General features: G+C 57.4%; 1 protein-coding gene across 8 annotated transcripts in view; it reads right to left on the bottom strand.

Annotated features, from left to right (window-relative positions):
- Positions 1-15,556, bottom strand: part of TSC2 (TSC complex subunit 2) — a 37,503-nt gene that overhangs the window by 7,789 nt on the left and 14,158 nt on the right. For 3 of the 8 annotated variants that reach the window (XM_019648523.1, XM_019648521.1, XM_019648524.1), the window contains exons 16-30: positions 15,043-15,159; positions 11,913-12,035; positions 11,018-11,124; positions 10,649-10,799; positions 9,233-9,355; positions 8,585-8,719; positions 7,122-7,311; positions 6,170-6,263; positions 5,854-5,956; positions 5,475-5,569; positions 4,110-4,238; positions 2,515-2,679; positions 2,091-2,243; positions 1,840-1,952; positions 1,094-1,309 (exon numbers count right to left, since the gene is read on the bottom strand). In XM_019648523.1, the coding sequence (XP_019504068.1) occupies positions 1,094-1,309; positions 1,840-1,952; positions 2,091-2,243; positions 2,515-2,679; positions 4,110-4,238; positions 5,475-5,569; positions 5,854-5,956; positions 6,170-6,263; positions 7,122-7,311; positions 8,585-8,719; positions 9,233-9,355; positions 10,649-10,799; positions 11,018-11,124; positions 11,913-12,035; positions 15,043-15,159 (2,014 nt within the window). The remainder of the gene's footprint in view (positions 1-1,093; positions 1,310-1,839; positions 1,953-2,090; positions 2,244-2,514; positions 2,680-4,109; positions 4,239-5,474; positions 5,570-5,853; positions 5,957-6,169; positions 6,264-7,121; positions 7,312-8,584; positions 8,720-9,232; positions 9,356-10,648; positions 10,800-11,017; positions 11,125-11,912; positions 12,036-15,042; positions 15,160-15,556) is intronic. The other 5 variants (XM_019648525.1, XM_019648528.1, XM_019648526.1 and 2 more) reach the window with 3 other exon arrangements.

Here is a 15,556-nt window from a genome sequence, read left to right as displayed (position 1 = left end):
CTGCAGGGCTCCTCGTGCTCAAGCAAGGAGTGGCATCGAGGGGAAGAAGCAGGCCCTATGCAAGGCATGCCCCTGGCTTTGCCCAGCTGCTCAGGGCAACACCTGGCTGGGGGTCACCTACCTCAGTGACAAGCACTCTGCTGCCCCAGGTCAGGCTCAGGAGGCATCTCAAAGCGGCAAACTCCTCCCCAGAGGGCTGGGCCCAGCTGGGGAGGCATCTGGGCTCTGTCCTCCCCACAAGGCACAGGGCCCATGCTTTGCCTTGACCTTCTTGACTGACATCCTCACATCCCATGTCTCACCTGACCCAGGCTCGCCTTCTCCTGCCCCACCTGGACCTTCTCACCAGGTCTTCCTGCCGCCTGCTTGCCCATTCCGACAGGGACCAGGGGGACACACACACGAGGAGCCTCTCCTGGCCCCACCCCCACAGCTCTGCAGCCCAGCACTCAAAGCCTCCATGGGGCCCAGCACCCTGTCATTCTCAGCACTCGGGTCACCACTTAGCCCAGTGACTGAGGTTGAATCACTGGGCCCTGGGCCTTGGCTTCTAAGTCCTTCCTTTACCCTAAAATACACATTATGGGCTGAGCTGTGTCCCCAAAATTCACAGGTTGAAGTCCTAACCCTTACGACCTCCGAATGTGACTATATTTGGAGATGCGGTCTTTAAATAGGTGTTTAAGGTAAAATAAGGCCACGTGGGTGGGCTCTATCCAATCTGACTGGCGCCTCAGGAGAAGAGGACATACATAGAGGGATGACCACCTGGGAATAGGAACCAGCGCTGTCAACACCTTGATCTCGAACTTCCAGACTCCAGGCCTGGGAGGAAATACATTTCTGTTGCATAAGCCACCTCGTCTAGAGTACTTGGTTATGGTGCCCCAGCAGACTGTTACGTCCCCACTTAGCCACCTACATCCCCTCTACTTTTCACCTCTGGGAACTTAGCTCAAAAGTCACCTCCCAAATGCTCCTGTGGCCCCATTCTGCCTACTGCTCACTCTTTATGGGGAACTGTCCCACACTCACTATGTGGTAAGAGTGGTAAGGCCCAAGCTGGCTGAGCACAGGGCCACCCCCTCAGTACCTGTGGGCCTCCGGACCAAGATCTCCGCCCAGCCCTGGGTCAAGAGGGGTACGTAGGCTGCCAGGTTCGTCTTCTCCTTCTGCACTGGGAGCTGGGTGGCAGCTGAGGCCTTCTCAGGCTTGCAGGCCGCTGCAGTCTGTGGGCCTGGCAAAGTGGGGCCACCTGGGAAATGGGAGACTGGAGCGTCCAGGGCACCAATGCGAAGGCCGTGGCCCCCTGAAGGAAATGAGGACAGGAGGGCTGGTGACCACTACCTGCCCAGTGCAAAGCCACCGGCACAGACCTGGCTGCTCAGGGCCCATCTGACCAAAAAGCCCTGGGTCAGTGCACAGTGTAGCTCAGCCCTCCCTAGCATGGCCCTCTTATGGTATCAGCCTCAGTGGACCGAGAGCCGCAGGAAGGGGCCCCAGCACCGGCCACTGTTGGACCATGGCTCATTCCAGCTGCACCAGAGAAAAGCTCCAGGGGTAAGCTGAGCTGAGGGCCAGGGATCCTGAGGGCTGGTAGGAAACATTTGCCTGAGGAGTCCCTCAGCAGCTGTGAGCAAGGTGCATCTCCCCATCACCCCCCCCCCGCCACACATACCCTGCTGGGACGAGGGTTTACAGAGACACCACCGCATTATTCAGGAACTGGGCCAGGCCTGAAGCCAACCGCCTGTCCCTTGGCTCCCAGGGGCCTTCCTGAGCACGGGGGCCTTCAGATGCATCTATGAGGTAGCGGGGCAGGGTGCGGCAGCAGCTCACCAGACATGGAGCGGACCCGGTCCCGGGCCCCACGGCACACCTGCTGCCCAGCCTGCGACTCTAGCTTAGCTGGTGCCTCCTTTGTCTGTCTCACGTGCATGCTGGGGTCAGAGCTGCGGACAGAAGGGCCCCCGCAGAATGTTACTGGGGTAACATGGGCACCAGGCCAGCACAGCACTGTCCCATGAAGGCTTGGGCTCAGGACAGCCACCATCTAGGCTGAGCAGGCAGGGCACGGTAGGTGCAGTCACCTCAGCTCTGGGCTGCCCTGCAGCTCTCCCGAGTCCAGGCCCAGCAGCGACCGGGTTCCAGTCCCCACACTCGTTGTCACGGTAATAAGCTTGTTCCCAACCAGCCAAGTTTTGGTCCTGCCACCGGCCAGGAGGAACTCTCCCACGGGGGACCTGAAAGCACAGGAGCGTTGGCAAACCCTCTCCCGGTGGGGGTTCCAGACAGGCATCTTGGATTCCCAAGACCCCCTGATCATGCACGCGGGTCCACATCCCCAGAGGGGAAGACTCAGACATGCACAGCCGCCCTGCCAGGGCGGGGAGGACAGCAGGAAGGAGGCCCACAGGCCATGTCTGCTGCCACGGCTTTGACCGAGTACAGTCACAGGGGAAAAGCTGGGCCCCGCGCCTCCCAACGTGCCCTGGTCCTGGAGCCTGGCCATACCTCTTGGGGACCGCCGTGAAGTTGGAGAACACATATCTGGCCATCATGTCCAGACACGTTTCTGTGAGCTCCAGGTGGAGATTTTTCAAGTTGTCATCAGCCTGGGCCATCGAGTTCTCATCTGCAGACCCCAAGCTGGAGCTCGTGAGAGACGTCTGGATCCTGCTGAAGGGAAGGGCCACGGCAAGATCAGGGCGCCGGGAAGGCAGATTCATCTACCACCAGGGACCAGAGATGGAGGCATGCATGTGCTGAGAGCCGAGCTCAGAAAGACCCCACCAGGGCGCGTGGCCATTAAAGCCACAGCTTGGCAAACAGAGTCACATTGCCCCCAAGAGAGGCGGAGCAGGAACTCCTGGGAGAGACCCAGGCCCGCTCCCAAGGGCAGAGGCTTAGGGGGCGAGAGAGACAGGACGTCCCCTCACCGAAGCACAGGAGAGTTAGGCGATGGCTTCGTGGCAGAACGGTTTAGTCATGCAGAGACAGGGAGACCATGGGACACACGCACAAAGATTGCATTCTGCCCACAGGGCCACCTCCCATCGAGGACAGAGAGGGTCTTGGCCTGGTGTGTGGCTCTTCGCCCTCACACTCAGGCCACCCAGTGCTCCACATGCAGCCCAGTGACCAGGAGGGGCTTATGCAGGTTTAATTCTGATACCAATTCCACAGCCCCTTTGCCAGGTCTTGCTCACAATAAAGAATTTGCTGGAAGAGAGCTAAGAGGGGAGACTCACTGACCACCTCCCTCCCTCTCCCTCCCAAATGCCACTCAGTGGAGGCCAGCCTGAGGCTGAAGCCCAAGCCAGGGGTCAGCGAGGAGGTGGGTCTCCGAGCTTCGTGACACAGAGGCCTGAAGGGGCTTCTGGGTGAGGAGACAGGTAACCCCTGCTCAGTGCAGCCTGGCCTGGTCGGCACACAGCAGTGACTCCCGAGAGCCTACACCTGCACCCGGACACAGCAGGGAGGAGTGACCAAGACTGCACCCCTTGAGAGTCCAGGCCTCCCCTGCCAAGCCCCTCCCAGGCTGGCCCCCACCCTCACCCCCACTGCCCTATACAGAAGTCTCCAATCCCTTTCAGCTACCATGGAAAGCAGGCCTTTTCTTGAAGAAAGCTCAAGAGGAAAGTCCACTCGAGAGGATATGAAAAGCCAAACCCTGGAGAGAGTGTTCCCACCCGACCTGCATGGGCGCTGCTTTAATTGGCAAGGCCCCTGACCACCCAGGACAGGCCGGCAGGCGGCTGCCTCTGGACACTTTCTCACAGCAGCCAACCCTGCTCTGGGCTTCCCGGCCGGCCTGAGGACACCGTGCAGCCAGCCCGTGCTCATACGAGGCTTGGGGACAGAATGCAACCTTCCCAACCCTCACTGCCAGGCTCCCTGGTCCGAGGGCTAAGCTCAGCAGGGTGGGTCCCTGTGGCCCAAAGGCTGCCACTCGGGCTCTCCTCCAGCTCTGGCCAGGGAGGGCATGGGCAGACGACGAGGTCATGCAAGCAGCCCCATGCACCGCCACCCAGGTGCTCCCGCCTGGCAGCGCCACTTCACGGACCAAGCTCCAGGGTCTGAGCCCCCCACCCCACAAAGCCCACTACCTGCGGACCACATGTTCAGACACACTGATGCTGCGGCACCGGAAGGCATCGGCTGCAGAGCTCTCCTTGAATTCTTTGACGGGTGGAGAGTTATTCAAGCCTTGTTTGGGGGGTCTGGCTATCCTCAAACTACCAGGTGAGGAAGGAAGGCCCAAGCCCCAGAGAGCCCAGCTCCCGGGAGGGGAGAGCAAGCCATTGGAGGGATGAGGAGGAAAGGTCACAGGCCACAGGGTCAGGATGGAGAGCCCACAGGTGAGATGAACAAAAAACCATGCCAGAAGCCAGTTAGCAGGGGGAAGAAACAGAAAACAAAAATGCATGAAAATATATCTTGTAAACATGACTGAGAAAAAGTCAGGTTTCACGCATGACACCAAAACGAGGAACACTAGTGCCAACTAAACGTGGGTATCGCGCCGCACGGCAGATTCCAGGCTGTACTGACCAGGCATCCCCCTGCCCTGGGAGGCCAGCACTGCCCAGCTCAGGGACCAGGCAGAGCTGAGGCCCTGACAGTAACTGTCCAAAGGGGTCAGTTCTGAGCTAAAGGCCCCTGGCCCCCAGCCACCAGGGGCTTGAGAAAACAGCTTTTGATTTTAGGTCACACTGACCTGGTCATTCTGGAAAATGCCGTATTCCCACCTAGGGAGAGCCAAAAAAGCTTGGGTGGGAAGGTGGGGGACGGGAAGGGAGTAGCTGTTCAAATGAAACGCAACGAGAACACAAGGCCGAGCACAGCTGTGTCAGATCTGGCGGAAGCAGCTGTGACGGGAGAGGAGAGCGTGTCCCTGATGAGCAAGGGGCTGGGGGCGAGGTCTGGAGGGGGGGCATCCTGCCTGGCCTGAGGCCCCCCGGGGGACGGCCTTGGGGCCCTGGGGCTCCTCCCCATCCAGGCCAGGTGTTTGGCTTCTCAGGAGTCACAGATGCCCTGATGCAACCCTGAGCTCGTTCACTGGAGTCAGGCCCCAACCCAGATGCCCGACAGCTGGCACCCAGATGGCCAACTCGGCGCCCCTGGCAATGGCCGCCCAGGCAGGCCAGGACTGGCCGCGACTCAGCGCACAGGATCCAAGATGTCACAGACCACAGGGCCCAGCTTTGTGAGGAGAGCGCTGGGCTCGCCAGCTGTGTAGGGCACTAGCAGCCTTCACAGGCCCTGCCCTGCCTCACAACCCCAGGGCACCTTGGTACCCAGCACAGCCTGCACGGGGGCACACCCTCAGTCACGCATCCCGTTTCCACTCACTGGCCCGGGGGCAGCTGGTCAGCCCCAGGCCCTGCATGCGCCATGCTCGTCACAGGTTACAGCTTGCAGACCTGTCCCACCCCACCAGACACCAGCCATGCCCAAGGCAGGCCCCATACCTCTTGGGCCTCTCGTTGAGACTGGTGCTCCGTGCTCTGAAGCTGTCCTTCTCAGGGGTGTCATCAAAAGACAGGAGGACATTGGAACGCAGGCCCTGGCAGGGTGGAGCAGACCTGAGCTGGAGGTCGGGGGCACTGGCCCGCGAGGCACCTGAACACTTCTTCCCTCTGTACCTATCAGCCCAACCCACGTACACTGCCAGCCTGGGACGAGCTGCAGGCCCAGGACGGAGGCAGCAGCTCCTGCCCCCCATGCCCACAACGAGTGCATCCCAGCGGGCCAGGCTCAGCAGAGCCCCAAATGACACCCCACCTCTCTCTCCGCTCTAGCCACAGACAGCCAACAGCAAAGCCGGTCCCAGCCCTGACACTGGCTTACCTTAGTGATAAAAGGAACAAAATCTTTCCGGAAGGGCAAGCGGCACCTAATGAACCACATGGCTATGACATGATGGGCCAGGCACACGATGTACTGATTGAATCTGTGACGAGAAGAAAAGGGAAGTGCGGGAGCTCCATCCCGGCACCTGAGGGAAACGTGCCAGGAGCTGGAAGCACAGACGAATTCTAGGACACAGAGGCCGGCGTGGCTTTCTACTCCGAGAGGCCTGGCCTCCAGCAAGCAGACGCCTTGGGGGCCTGGGCCACAGCCTGGAGGGGCAGGGCCTCCCACGAGAGGCACAGCCAGCACTTACTTGGAAGGGTTGGTATACGGCAGAGAGATGGCAAACACGCTGGCATACTGCTCAGCTGCGAAGTTCCTATAGAGGTGAGGCAGCCGGGCCAGAGCTGTGACACAAGGAGACAGCCAGTAAGGGAACCCAGGCCAGCAAGGCAAAGACAGGCCCGCAGCTGTGGCGGGGGCTGGTGTCGCCAGGGGCCTGTGCTCTTTCTGAAGGCCAGTGCAGCCACTCTGGCCCAAGAGGGCTGCGAAGGAGTGGAAGTCGCAGCCCACCCAGACATGACCTTCCCCTGACCCCTGGCCTCCGCTCTCTATTCCAAGGGCTCCTAGGCCAAAAGTAGCCTGCCTTCGTATGACCCACGAGTTAAGAACCATTTTTACATTTTTAAAGGGTTATAAACAAAAAGAATGTGCAGCAGAGGCCATGGGTGGCCCTTTGCAGAAGTGCTGGCCCTGCTCTGCTCCTACTATCCACACACCTGAGGGCCAGCTGATGGCCACATGCACACTAGGGTACTGGGAACGAAGGGTCAAGCGAGGCACCCTGAGCTCCCGCAAGTCAGCAAAGCCCTCGCCAAGCTGTGGGGTGTGTATTCAGGGGGACAAAAAGGAGGCTGTGAGAGCCAGGCCAAGTGCAAGGACCGATGTCAGGTGACAGGAGGCTTCTGCGCCATTTAAACTGATACTGAGGGCAAGAAAGGAGCCTTGAAGGCCAGAAAGGAGGAAAGCATTCAAGGCACAGGGTCAGGAGGTGCAAAGGCCCTGAGGCAGCCGAGTGTGGGATGTCCCAGGCGCCCAGGAGGATGATGCACCTACAAGCAGCCACAGAAAGGTCACAAGATGAGGTCAAAGAAGTCAGCACAGGTTCCTTCGAGCAGGGCAGGGCACAGCCCCAAACCCAAGGGTCTACCCCACATTTAAACATGCGTGCACACATGTAAACACATGGAGCTACAGACACTTACTCGACAGGAACTCGAGAAGTGGAATGGCCATGCTGGCCGTGGCTGAGATGTGAGTCAGTTTCACGACCAGGATGGGCAGGGCCTTGATCATGATGTCCGGCATCTCCACGCTGCAGATGGCCAGGGCCACCACGCACTGGCTGGCGCAGCGGTAGATGAGACCTTGCTCCAGGCAGTACACCATCTCCCGCTGTGGGGCAGCACACAGGCCTCAGAGCCAGCCCCCCACAGGCTGGCCCTCCGCTCCCCTGCCTTTGTCTGCTGATAGCTCTTCTGGTGAGCCAGGGCCTTGTCTGCCTCACCCCACTCTAGAATGTCCTACAGAGAAGGAGGCCAAGGCTTACGGAGGCTAAATGCTCTGTCCCAGGTCCCTGAGCGTCTAACCATCAGAGCCACCAGCAGCTGACCCAAACTGAGCCAACTGGATAGCAGGGCCCCTCCGGTCAGGTGACTCCCCACCAGCCAACACCCTGGCGCCAGGACATGCTGGGCCCATCAACTCTTTGGTTCTGGGACCCCCAACTGGTTGGCATTATTGCAAGAGGAGGCTCTGCCTGACACAGCAGAGCCGCCAGGCCCACACTGACCCTGGGCAGCTCCTCCATGAAGACGGTACAGCGGTGCCCACAAGAGACAAGTGCCACGTGTGGGCTTGGGCCTCAGCCTCAGGGCAAACTGCTTGGTGGCTCAAGGCCCCAAAGATGATTTTGATTTCCTGCAGCCGCCCAACCCCTCAGAAACATTCGGGCCTCGAGGGTTCTCAGGGAACCTTCAGCCCAGCACAGCCAGCTGCCGCTTTGGGGGAACGAGATGGGAAGTTGTGTGTGAGTTCCCAACAGCACCAGGATCAGGAGTGAGGGCTCAGAACTCAGAAATCCCAGAGTCTGGGTGTAAGCCCCTCCCCTTGCTGGTCCAGGTGACCTGGAGCAGGCTACCTGAACTAAGGCAGAGTGACAAAGAAAGGTGTCGGGAATTTAAATGCAATCATAAATGTGAGGGCTCAGCATGGGACTCGCTCCCGACAGCAAGGAATAAGGACGCAAGCATTACTACACATGCTTGTTGCCCCTGATGACAGATGCGAAGGTAGAAGTTGGGAGGGGCCCTGGCCTGGCCACACTGCCTCCTAAAAAGGCCTGGCTATGCCAAGAGGCTTGGCCACTCGTCCTAAAGCCATGTAGCAAGGAAAAGCCAAGCAATGCGCGCCTCAGAGAAAAGATGCTGTGTGTCCTAGGAGGAGAGTCTAGCGCTGCATTAAGCCCACACATCAAAGGGAGCTCATGTGTCTGTGGCTCCAGGCTGCGCAGGGGTCCAGTGGGCACATGGAGAACCAGAGCGAGCTCTCCTCCTCCTGGCCTAGCAGCCACCTCCGTGAGGAGGACAATGTTGGGCTCCCTTAGTTGAAGCGAACATCCTAAGGACCAAGCACCACAAAGCCTGACTGTCTCCCTCCCCTCTGGTACCTGTCTGGCTTTGTCCAGGTAGTTATGGTAGGAGATCAAAGCCGTCAGCACGGGAACCACGGCCAGATGCAGGTCAGTTCTGGAGAACCCTTCCGGGATGCCTCGGAGCCGCTCAAGGGTCTTGGGACCTGAAAGCTAACGAGTAAGGTCCAGACATAAAGCCCTGCCTGGCGGCTAGGTCAACTGCTGGGTGGCTGGAGGGTGTAAGGAAGCACCTGAGAACTTAGGCCCAGGGGGAGGTGGGTCGAGAGCCCAGGGCCCTTCCTACTTCCTTTTTTGGCTAAGGGTCTCCCTTTTCAGGGAAGTGAGAGGCCACCCACCCTGATGCTGGAGGAGATGTGACTGATGCACTTGTCACAGCAGCCCCAGTGAGGTAGGGATGGGAAAGGAGACAAGACATAATCAGTATCGCTAGATCCAGCCCGACATGGGGGACCTCTAGTTCTCTGCCCTATAAGCTGGGAAAGGAAGGACAGGGCCCTGGAGGCACCACCACTCCGAACAGAATCACATCTCTGAAGGAAATGCCATCTTGTGGTTCATCAGGTTGCCTCCCAGGGCCTCGCAGCCTTTTGGAGAGGGAGGGATTATGCGGCAGCCGGGCCCATCACCCAGACCCGTGAGAAGGAAGCAGGAAGCAGCTGTTACCATGGAGCAAAGGGCGGAAGACAGCTGGTCGACGCTGCACGGGGACGTGAAAATGAGGACCTTGTAGCGCAGCGATTCGGGCAGCTTGCTCAGCACGAGCTTCAGCACCTTCCAGTCGGTCTCCTGCAGGGAAAGGGGTAGGTCAGGGGGACGTCTGTACACTGGGAGGGGAGACGAAGTTTCCAAGTTTGAAGCTTTGTTTGGAGCTGGACAGCTGGGGGGCCTCTGAACCTCCTTGCTTGTTTTCCACACTCCTGGGCTAGGTATGGAGGGCTGGGTAGAGCTGGGCAGGGTGGCAGCTGCTCTCCAAATGCCATGCTGAGCAGGAGGCCCAGTGCAGAGTCAACACCACTCTCTCCTCTTAGCTGGACCTGGAACTTTCTCGCACACCTGGCTCCATCCTCCCCATTCACCCAACGGGGATCCCGGGACTGCCTACCTACGACACTGAACCCGAGGAGCCCGACTGATGCCCACCCAGAGCACAACGAGGTGTAGCAGGAAAAAGCTATCACCCCAGTTTAAAGGGAGCAGCAGCAGGCATCCTCCCACAAGCCACAGCCCAGGTACCTGCTACAGGACTCAGGTCGACCCAGGGCCACAGAAACAGGGAGCACACAGTCATGGCCCCACAGGACCGAGCCAGTGAGCCCTCCCAACCTCCACTAAGGGTGACCACTGCCCATGAACTACACCAAAGGCCACAAGTCCTGAAGCCTTTCCCAGATCCCACCTGTGACACAGAGGCCTTGAGACTCACAGGAAATCTCCAATGGTCCCCGTTAGTGCCAACACCTGGCGCCCCTGGGAACCTGGTCCTGCCTCGTCGTCCAGCCCTGCTTCCCACCATGGCTCTTAGGAGCCACCCTAGCCCATTCCAGGCTGCCCCGCCTTGCTGAGGCACAGGGCGGACCTCTTCTCCTCTCTTGCCAGCCCATCAGGGAACAGGCCTAAACTCTTCTGCCTCCCCCTCTTGGCCCTAGCTCCATCCCCGCCAATGGAACTGCACCTACCCTATGAGTACTTCCACGCTTTGCTTACACCTGCCCCTGGAAACTTCCCCGCCTTTCAAGACTGACCTCACCTGCCTTCCAAGTGCCCTCACCCTGATGTGACTGCACCTACTTGCAGTCTCACATGACCCATCTGTGCCTCCTTCTCAGGCCAGCCCGGCTCTGATTCCAGTTATCTATCTACGCACTGAGTCTTGCACCAAAACCATCTCCTGGAGGTAGGAATGTCCCCTCAGCTCCACACCCAGATCCTCAACACGGTTACAGAGCTGCTGGTGGAACCTGCAAACCAGCAGCGAAGCTCCCAAGGCCACTGTGTTAACAAGGAAGAAAACTGCCCTCTGGGAAGCATCAGTCACTGCTCAGCCTGACCTAGCACAGCTCGAGGGACTGGCCACCTCACCTGCTTCAAACATTGCAACAGGACACGGAAGAGCAGGGAGTAGGGCAGAGAGCCAAGCCGCACAGTGGGGCCTGCAGGCGCTGGGCCGGGTGGTCCGGTGGGAGGTGACAGGGGGCCGCTGGCCTTCTTCTCAGAGCCTCTCTCTGGCTCCCTGTGGAAACAAGTAGGGGAAGCACTGAGGCTGAAGCTCCTGCTCCACAGGGTAAGACCCACTGCCACCAGGATCTCTCTGGGAGTGCCCCTCAGACAACCACCCTCAGGATGAAGAGAGGCTGGCTCCACCCACCTGCCCTGTGACCCTAATGCCCCAGGCCCGGGGGGAAACAGGGCTGACACTGGCAGTAGGGAAGGACGATGTCCCACACATACATGTAGTCACAGAGGCAGTAAGGGCTGAATCGCACAACCCCGTCCTTGGTGGGCAGGCCGAGGCGGTGTAATGCGTCGGCCCGCAGCAGCAGCAGGAAGTCAAAGGCCTGCAGGGAACAGAAGGTGCCATCCAGACCCACACGTCTCTCAGGAAAGGCTGCTCCCACTAACAGCAAACACCCCAATTTCTCTGCGCAGACAGTGGTAGTGGGCAGTGAGGTGCGGCATTCACGGCTTTCTCCCTCAGAGCCCACGGCGGCCGTGCCATCCCCCCAGCATCTGGCAATGTCGAGGCCTCTCACACCATGTGTAGAGGGGCTGACTACCTCACATGCTGGCTGGGCAGCATGGCACAGCCTTGAGTGCCGGGGTGCAGGCCTCTGCTCAGGACACTGTCACTTCTGCCAACAACTGGGCTCCCCAAATGACAGGGCTGCCCCATCGGGTAGATGCTCTGGGAGGGACCAGGGCTTCTGTCCCGGTGACCTCTGCTCAGCCTGATGCCAGCACCCCCAGTGGAAGCTCAAGGCAGTTTGTCCTGCCCAACCCACACCCTCTGCTGCAGGTGGCTGACAGACTGCAGCAAGAGTGATGGGAACACGTGCCACCCTGTAAGTTGGTGCGACACCCTTTCTCTGCTCCCCATCCCAGGCCACCGTGTGACTCAGGCTGACGTGCCGCAGAGGGAAGGGCAGCAGGTGCCACAGCTGGTACTGAGGAGGGAACAGTCTGAAGACCTCTCCCGGGGCCACCTGCCACTTCTCCAGCCTGTGGTCACTGTACCCACCGAGACTGAGGCAGCTGCTGGGCCCCACGGGGCGTCCACCCTGAGGCCAGCCCTGAGGTGTGGCTGGGCTCCACGACAGCCACCGACTGCCCAGCAGGCCCGTCATACCTGCAGCCGGATGCTGCTGGCGATGGGAAGGGTATAGCTGTGCTTGTAGTGCAGCTGGATGTGGCTGACGAGCATCTCATACACACGCATGGCATGACTGGCAGGCAAGGCATACAGCTTGGTCTGCAGAGAGAGCGGGCTGGTCACCGCAAGAACAGGAGGCTGCGATGCAGCCATGGAGCTGGTGCCCAGGAGGAGAGGAACCAGAACAAGCTTTGGAGGTAACTGGGCAACATCCATCGTTCTTTAATAAGCACAAACCCTTCAAGCCACCAGTTCTTCTCCAGGGCCTCGTCCCACAAATACCCCACACAAATGCACTCTAGGCAATGGTAAAACATCAGAGATGGCCACATGTCCCTGTCGTCCACAGGGAGTCAGTTACTAAAGCAGGAAGTCCATCCAGAGGAGCACTGTGCAGCCATGTGTGAGACGAGACCCATGTGGGCTGAAAGAGCACTCTCAACACTACTCAGCAAAGGATAAACCAGGACAGCACAAGTCCATGGTGGATTCCATGAAGGATTTGTTTCTTGATTCCATGAAGGGATTTATTCCCCCAGCTGATGGGGCTGTGATCACCACTGAAAACTCCCTCCCCACCCCACCTCAGCAAGGCCAAGGGCACCTCCCTGACAGGTGAGCCCAGGTGTGAGAGCCCTTGGTGCTGCCAGAAGCCTAGGTAGGTGGGCAAGGGCTGTGGGGTGGGGCCAGCAGGGGGCAGGAGAGACCCCTTCATGGTACTCAACCTTGGAGAAGAGAAGTATTAGAAATTGTATCACTGTTATTGTTTTTAAAGAAGAAATAATTAACAAATCTGTCTCGTTTCAAAAAACATAATACAAAAGCATTATCCCCGTCTTCCACCAAAAAAAAAAAAAAGGTGCGGGGAAGGTGTTTAGTACAGTGCTTGACAATGGCCAGGCAGTTTCGGGAAGGATGCCCTAGGAGCCGGACAGCTGCTGCTCTGCCTACCAGTTCTGACGGGAAGGAGGGGGGAGTCTAACTTTTTGCTATGTTTATGCTGCCTCCCTGTTTCACCCAGTTCAAACAGGGTGAATACACTAATTTTTCATTACAAAAACGGAGAAATGAAGACAACCTGTCCCAGGACTTCGCCTCAACTAAGAAACAGTTCAGTTCTGGGGCCCCTGGCCCTTGGATCTTCAGGGCTGGATTTCCAAGTGAGGGCAATGGACCATCTCGTCTTCCTCCTGCGCAGGAGGGTTTCGGGTTCATCCAGGCCACGGGGCCCCATGGCCCACCACGCTCCCCTTCACAAGCCAGGGCAGTAAAGAGTGTGGCACTCCACTGGACAGGACACCAAGGAGATGCTGTCCAGGTTTTATCAAAAACTTTAAACTTCACATCAGAAAATAAGAACCTATTACGTATAAATGTTACAGGAAACTGTTATATCGTCTTTATGAACTAGAAGTTTTTGAGACAAATTTAAATATTACATTTTACACAATACTGATGCTAGCAGGTGAACTTCAGTGGCACTATCGTGCTTTGAATATTGGTGATCAAGGTACGGTGCCAGCAGCAGAGCCTGATCGCTGCCCCTGGGGACATTATGGGATGAGGTCACAGCACTAGCCAGCCTCCGGAGCCAGGCAGTGCCTGGGAGTTACGGGAGGACAGCCACCACCCAGGAGAGCGAGCACAATGCTGCAGAAACGATTGGGGATGGAAAACGTATATAAATCATCTAACTGACAAAAGACTTGTAGCCAGAATATATAAATAAGTCTTAAAACTCAATAAAGAGATAAACAACCCAATTAAAAAATGGGCAAAAGATCTGAACAGACATTTCTCCAAAGAAGATATACAAATGGCCAACAAGCACGTGAAAAGATGCTCAACATCATTAGTCATTAGTCAAATGCAAATCAAGCCACAATGAGATATCATTTCACACCCACTAAAATGGCTATAAAAAAAAAACCACACAAGAAATAACAAGTGTTGGTGAGAATGTAGAGAAATTGAACCCTCGTTCTCTGCTGCTAGGAATGTACAATGGTGCAGACCCTGTGGAAAAGTCAGCCTTAAAAAGGAAAGAAGGGCCGGCCGAGTGGCTCAGTTGGTTAAGAGCGCGAGTTCTGAGCAACAGCATCACCAGTCTGATTCCCACATGGGCCAGTGAGCTGCGCCTGAGCTGAGCTGCCGCTGAGCTGTCAGCAGGTGCCAAGATGGCTCAGCTGGTGAGAGCACGTGCTCCTAACAACAAGGTTGCCGGTTCGACTCCTGCATGGGATGGTGTGCTATGCCCATCCGCAAATAAGATTGAACATGGCACCTTGAGCTGAGCAGTTGCGAGCTGCCGACAGGCGACCAGATGGCAACTGGACTTGGAGCTGAGCTTGCTGCACCCTCCACAACTAAGATTGAAGGACAACAACTTGGCTGTTCCCCTTCCCCAGTTCCCCAATAAAATCTTAAAGAAAAAAAAAAAAGTACTGACACATGCTATAACGTGGATGAACTTTGAAGACATGCTCAATGAAAGATGCCAGATGACACAAAGGTCTGTATGATTCCATGTCTATGCAATGTTCAGAATAGGCAAATTCATAGACAGAAAGCAAATTAGTGGTTTCCAGGGGCTTGGGATGATGAGGGGAAAATGGGGAGAGACTGCTAATAGGTATGGGGTGTCTTTTGGGGTAATAAAGATGTTCTGAAAGTGTCTGTAGTGACAGCTGCACAACTCTGTGAATAAACTGAAAACCACTGAATTACATACTTTAAACAGATGAATTGTATGGTATGTAAATTACATCTCAATAAAGCTGTTTAAAAAAAAAAAATCAAACAATCCTGGGACTGAATGGAAGGCAGCCCTTCCCTCCTCAGGGGCTGGGAGAGCCGAGGGGATGGTTCGGGCACTGACTCGGGGATGGCTGGCTCCGCACAGTCTGGATCTGGCCAGGCCACGTGCACCCCTCCCTGGGGGCTCTCACCCAGTCCCCCCACTGTGACAAGGAATTGGGATCACACTCAGGCTGCCCAATTTGACCCCTAGGGAGAGCCGAGGTCTCCCAGGAGATGTGTCCCTAAAGAGCGGCACCCCAACATCCGTAGCTAATTGTCACCCCCTCCCAGGAGAGCGGAGGCCCACCTGGAGGATGACCAGGAGCCCCAGGACGGCAGTCTTCACATCCTCCAAGGAGGCTGAGTACACCGCCACGTCTCTTTCCTCCAGCTCCGGGGGTGGGGAGAGGGAGCGGGAGACCACCTTTGGAGAGAAGATCTGTATTTAAATCCTGGTTCCAGGCCCCCGGTGGCAGCACCCATCCGATCCAGTACTTTCTACCAGCAGACACCTTCTCCTTTATTTCTCAAAAGGAGTGATACGCTTTCCACACCTGAGGGACGATTCAGACACTGCTATGCATTTGAAAACTAACAGAAAAGGATGGTGTGGTAGGACAATGGGCCCAGCCCCACTCCAGCCCAGCTGCTGTGGAGCATCCCCACAACCATTGCCCAGGACCCCAGACAGCAGGACCCCAGGATGAGCAGCAGAAGGCCCGGCCAAGTCTCCAGACACCACCCATCACTGCTGAGAGGAAAGCCTTGCCTCTGAGAAACCCAGCCCGTCACTCTGCAGAGAACGCGACAGAGTCCAGAGG

Source organism: Hipposideros armiger, unplaced genomic scaffold, assembly GCF_001890085.2.
Source record: "Hipposideros armiger isolate ML-2016 unplaced genomic scaffold, ASM189008v1 scaffold_126, whole genome shotgun sequence".
Classification (NCBI taxonomy): domain Eukaryota; kingdom Metazoa; phylum Chordata; class Mammalia; order Chiroptera; family Hipposideridae; genus Hipposideros; species Hipposideros armiger.
The sequence above is the reverse complement of the archived record's forward strand: the minus strand, read 5'-3'. Positions and strand labels throughout refer to the sequence as shown.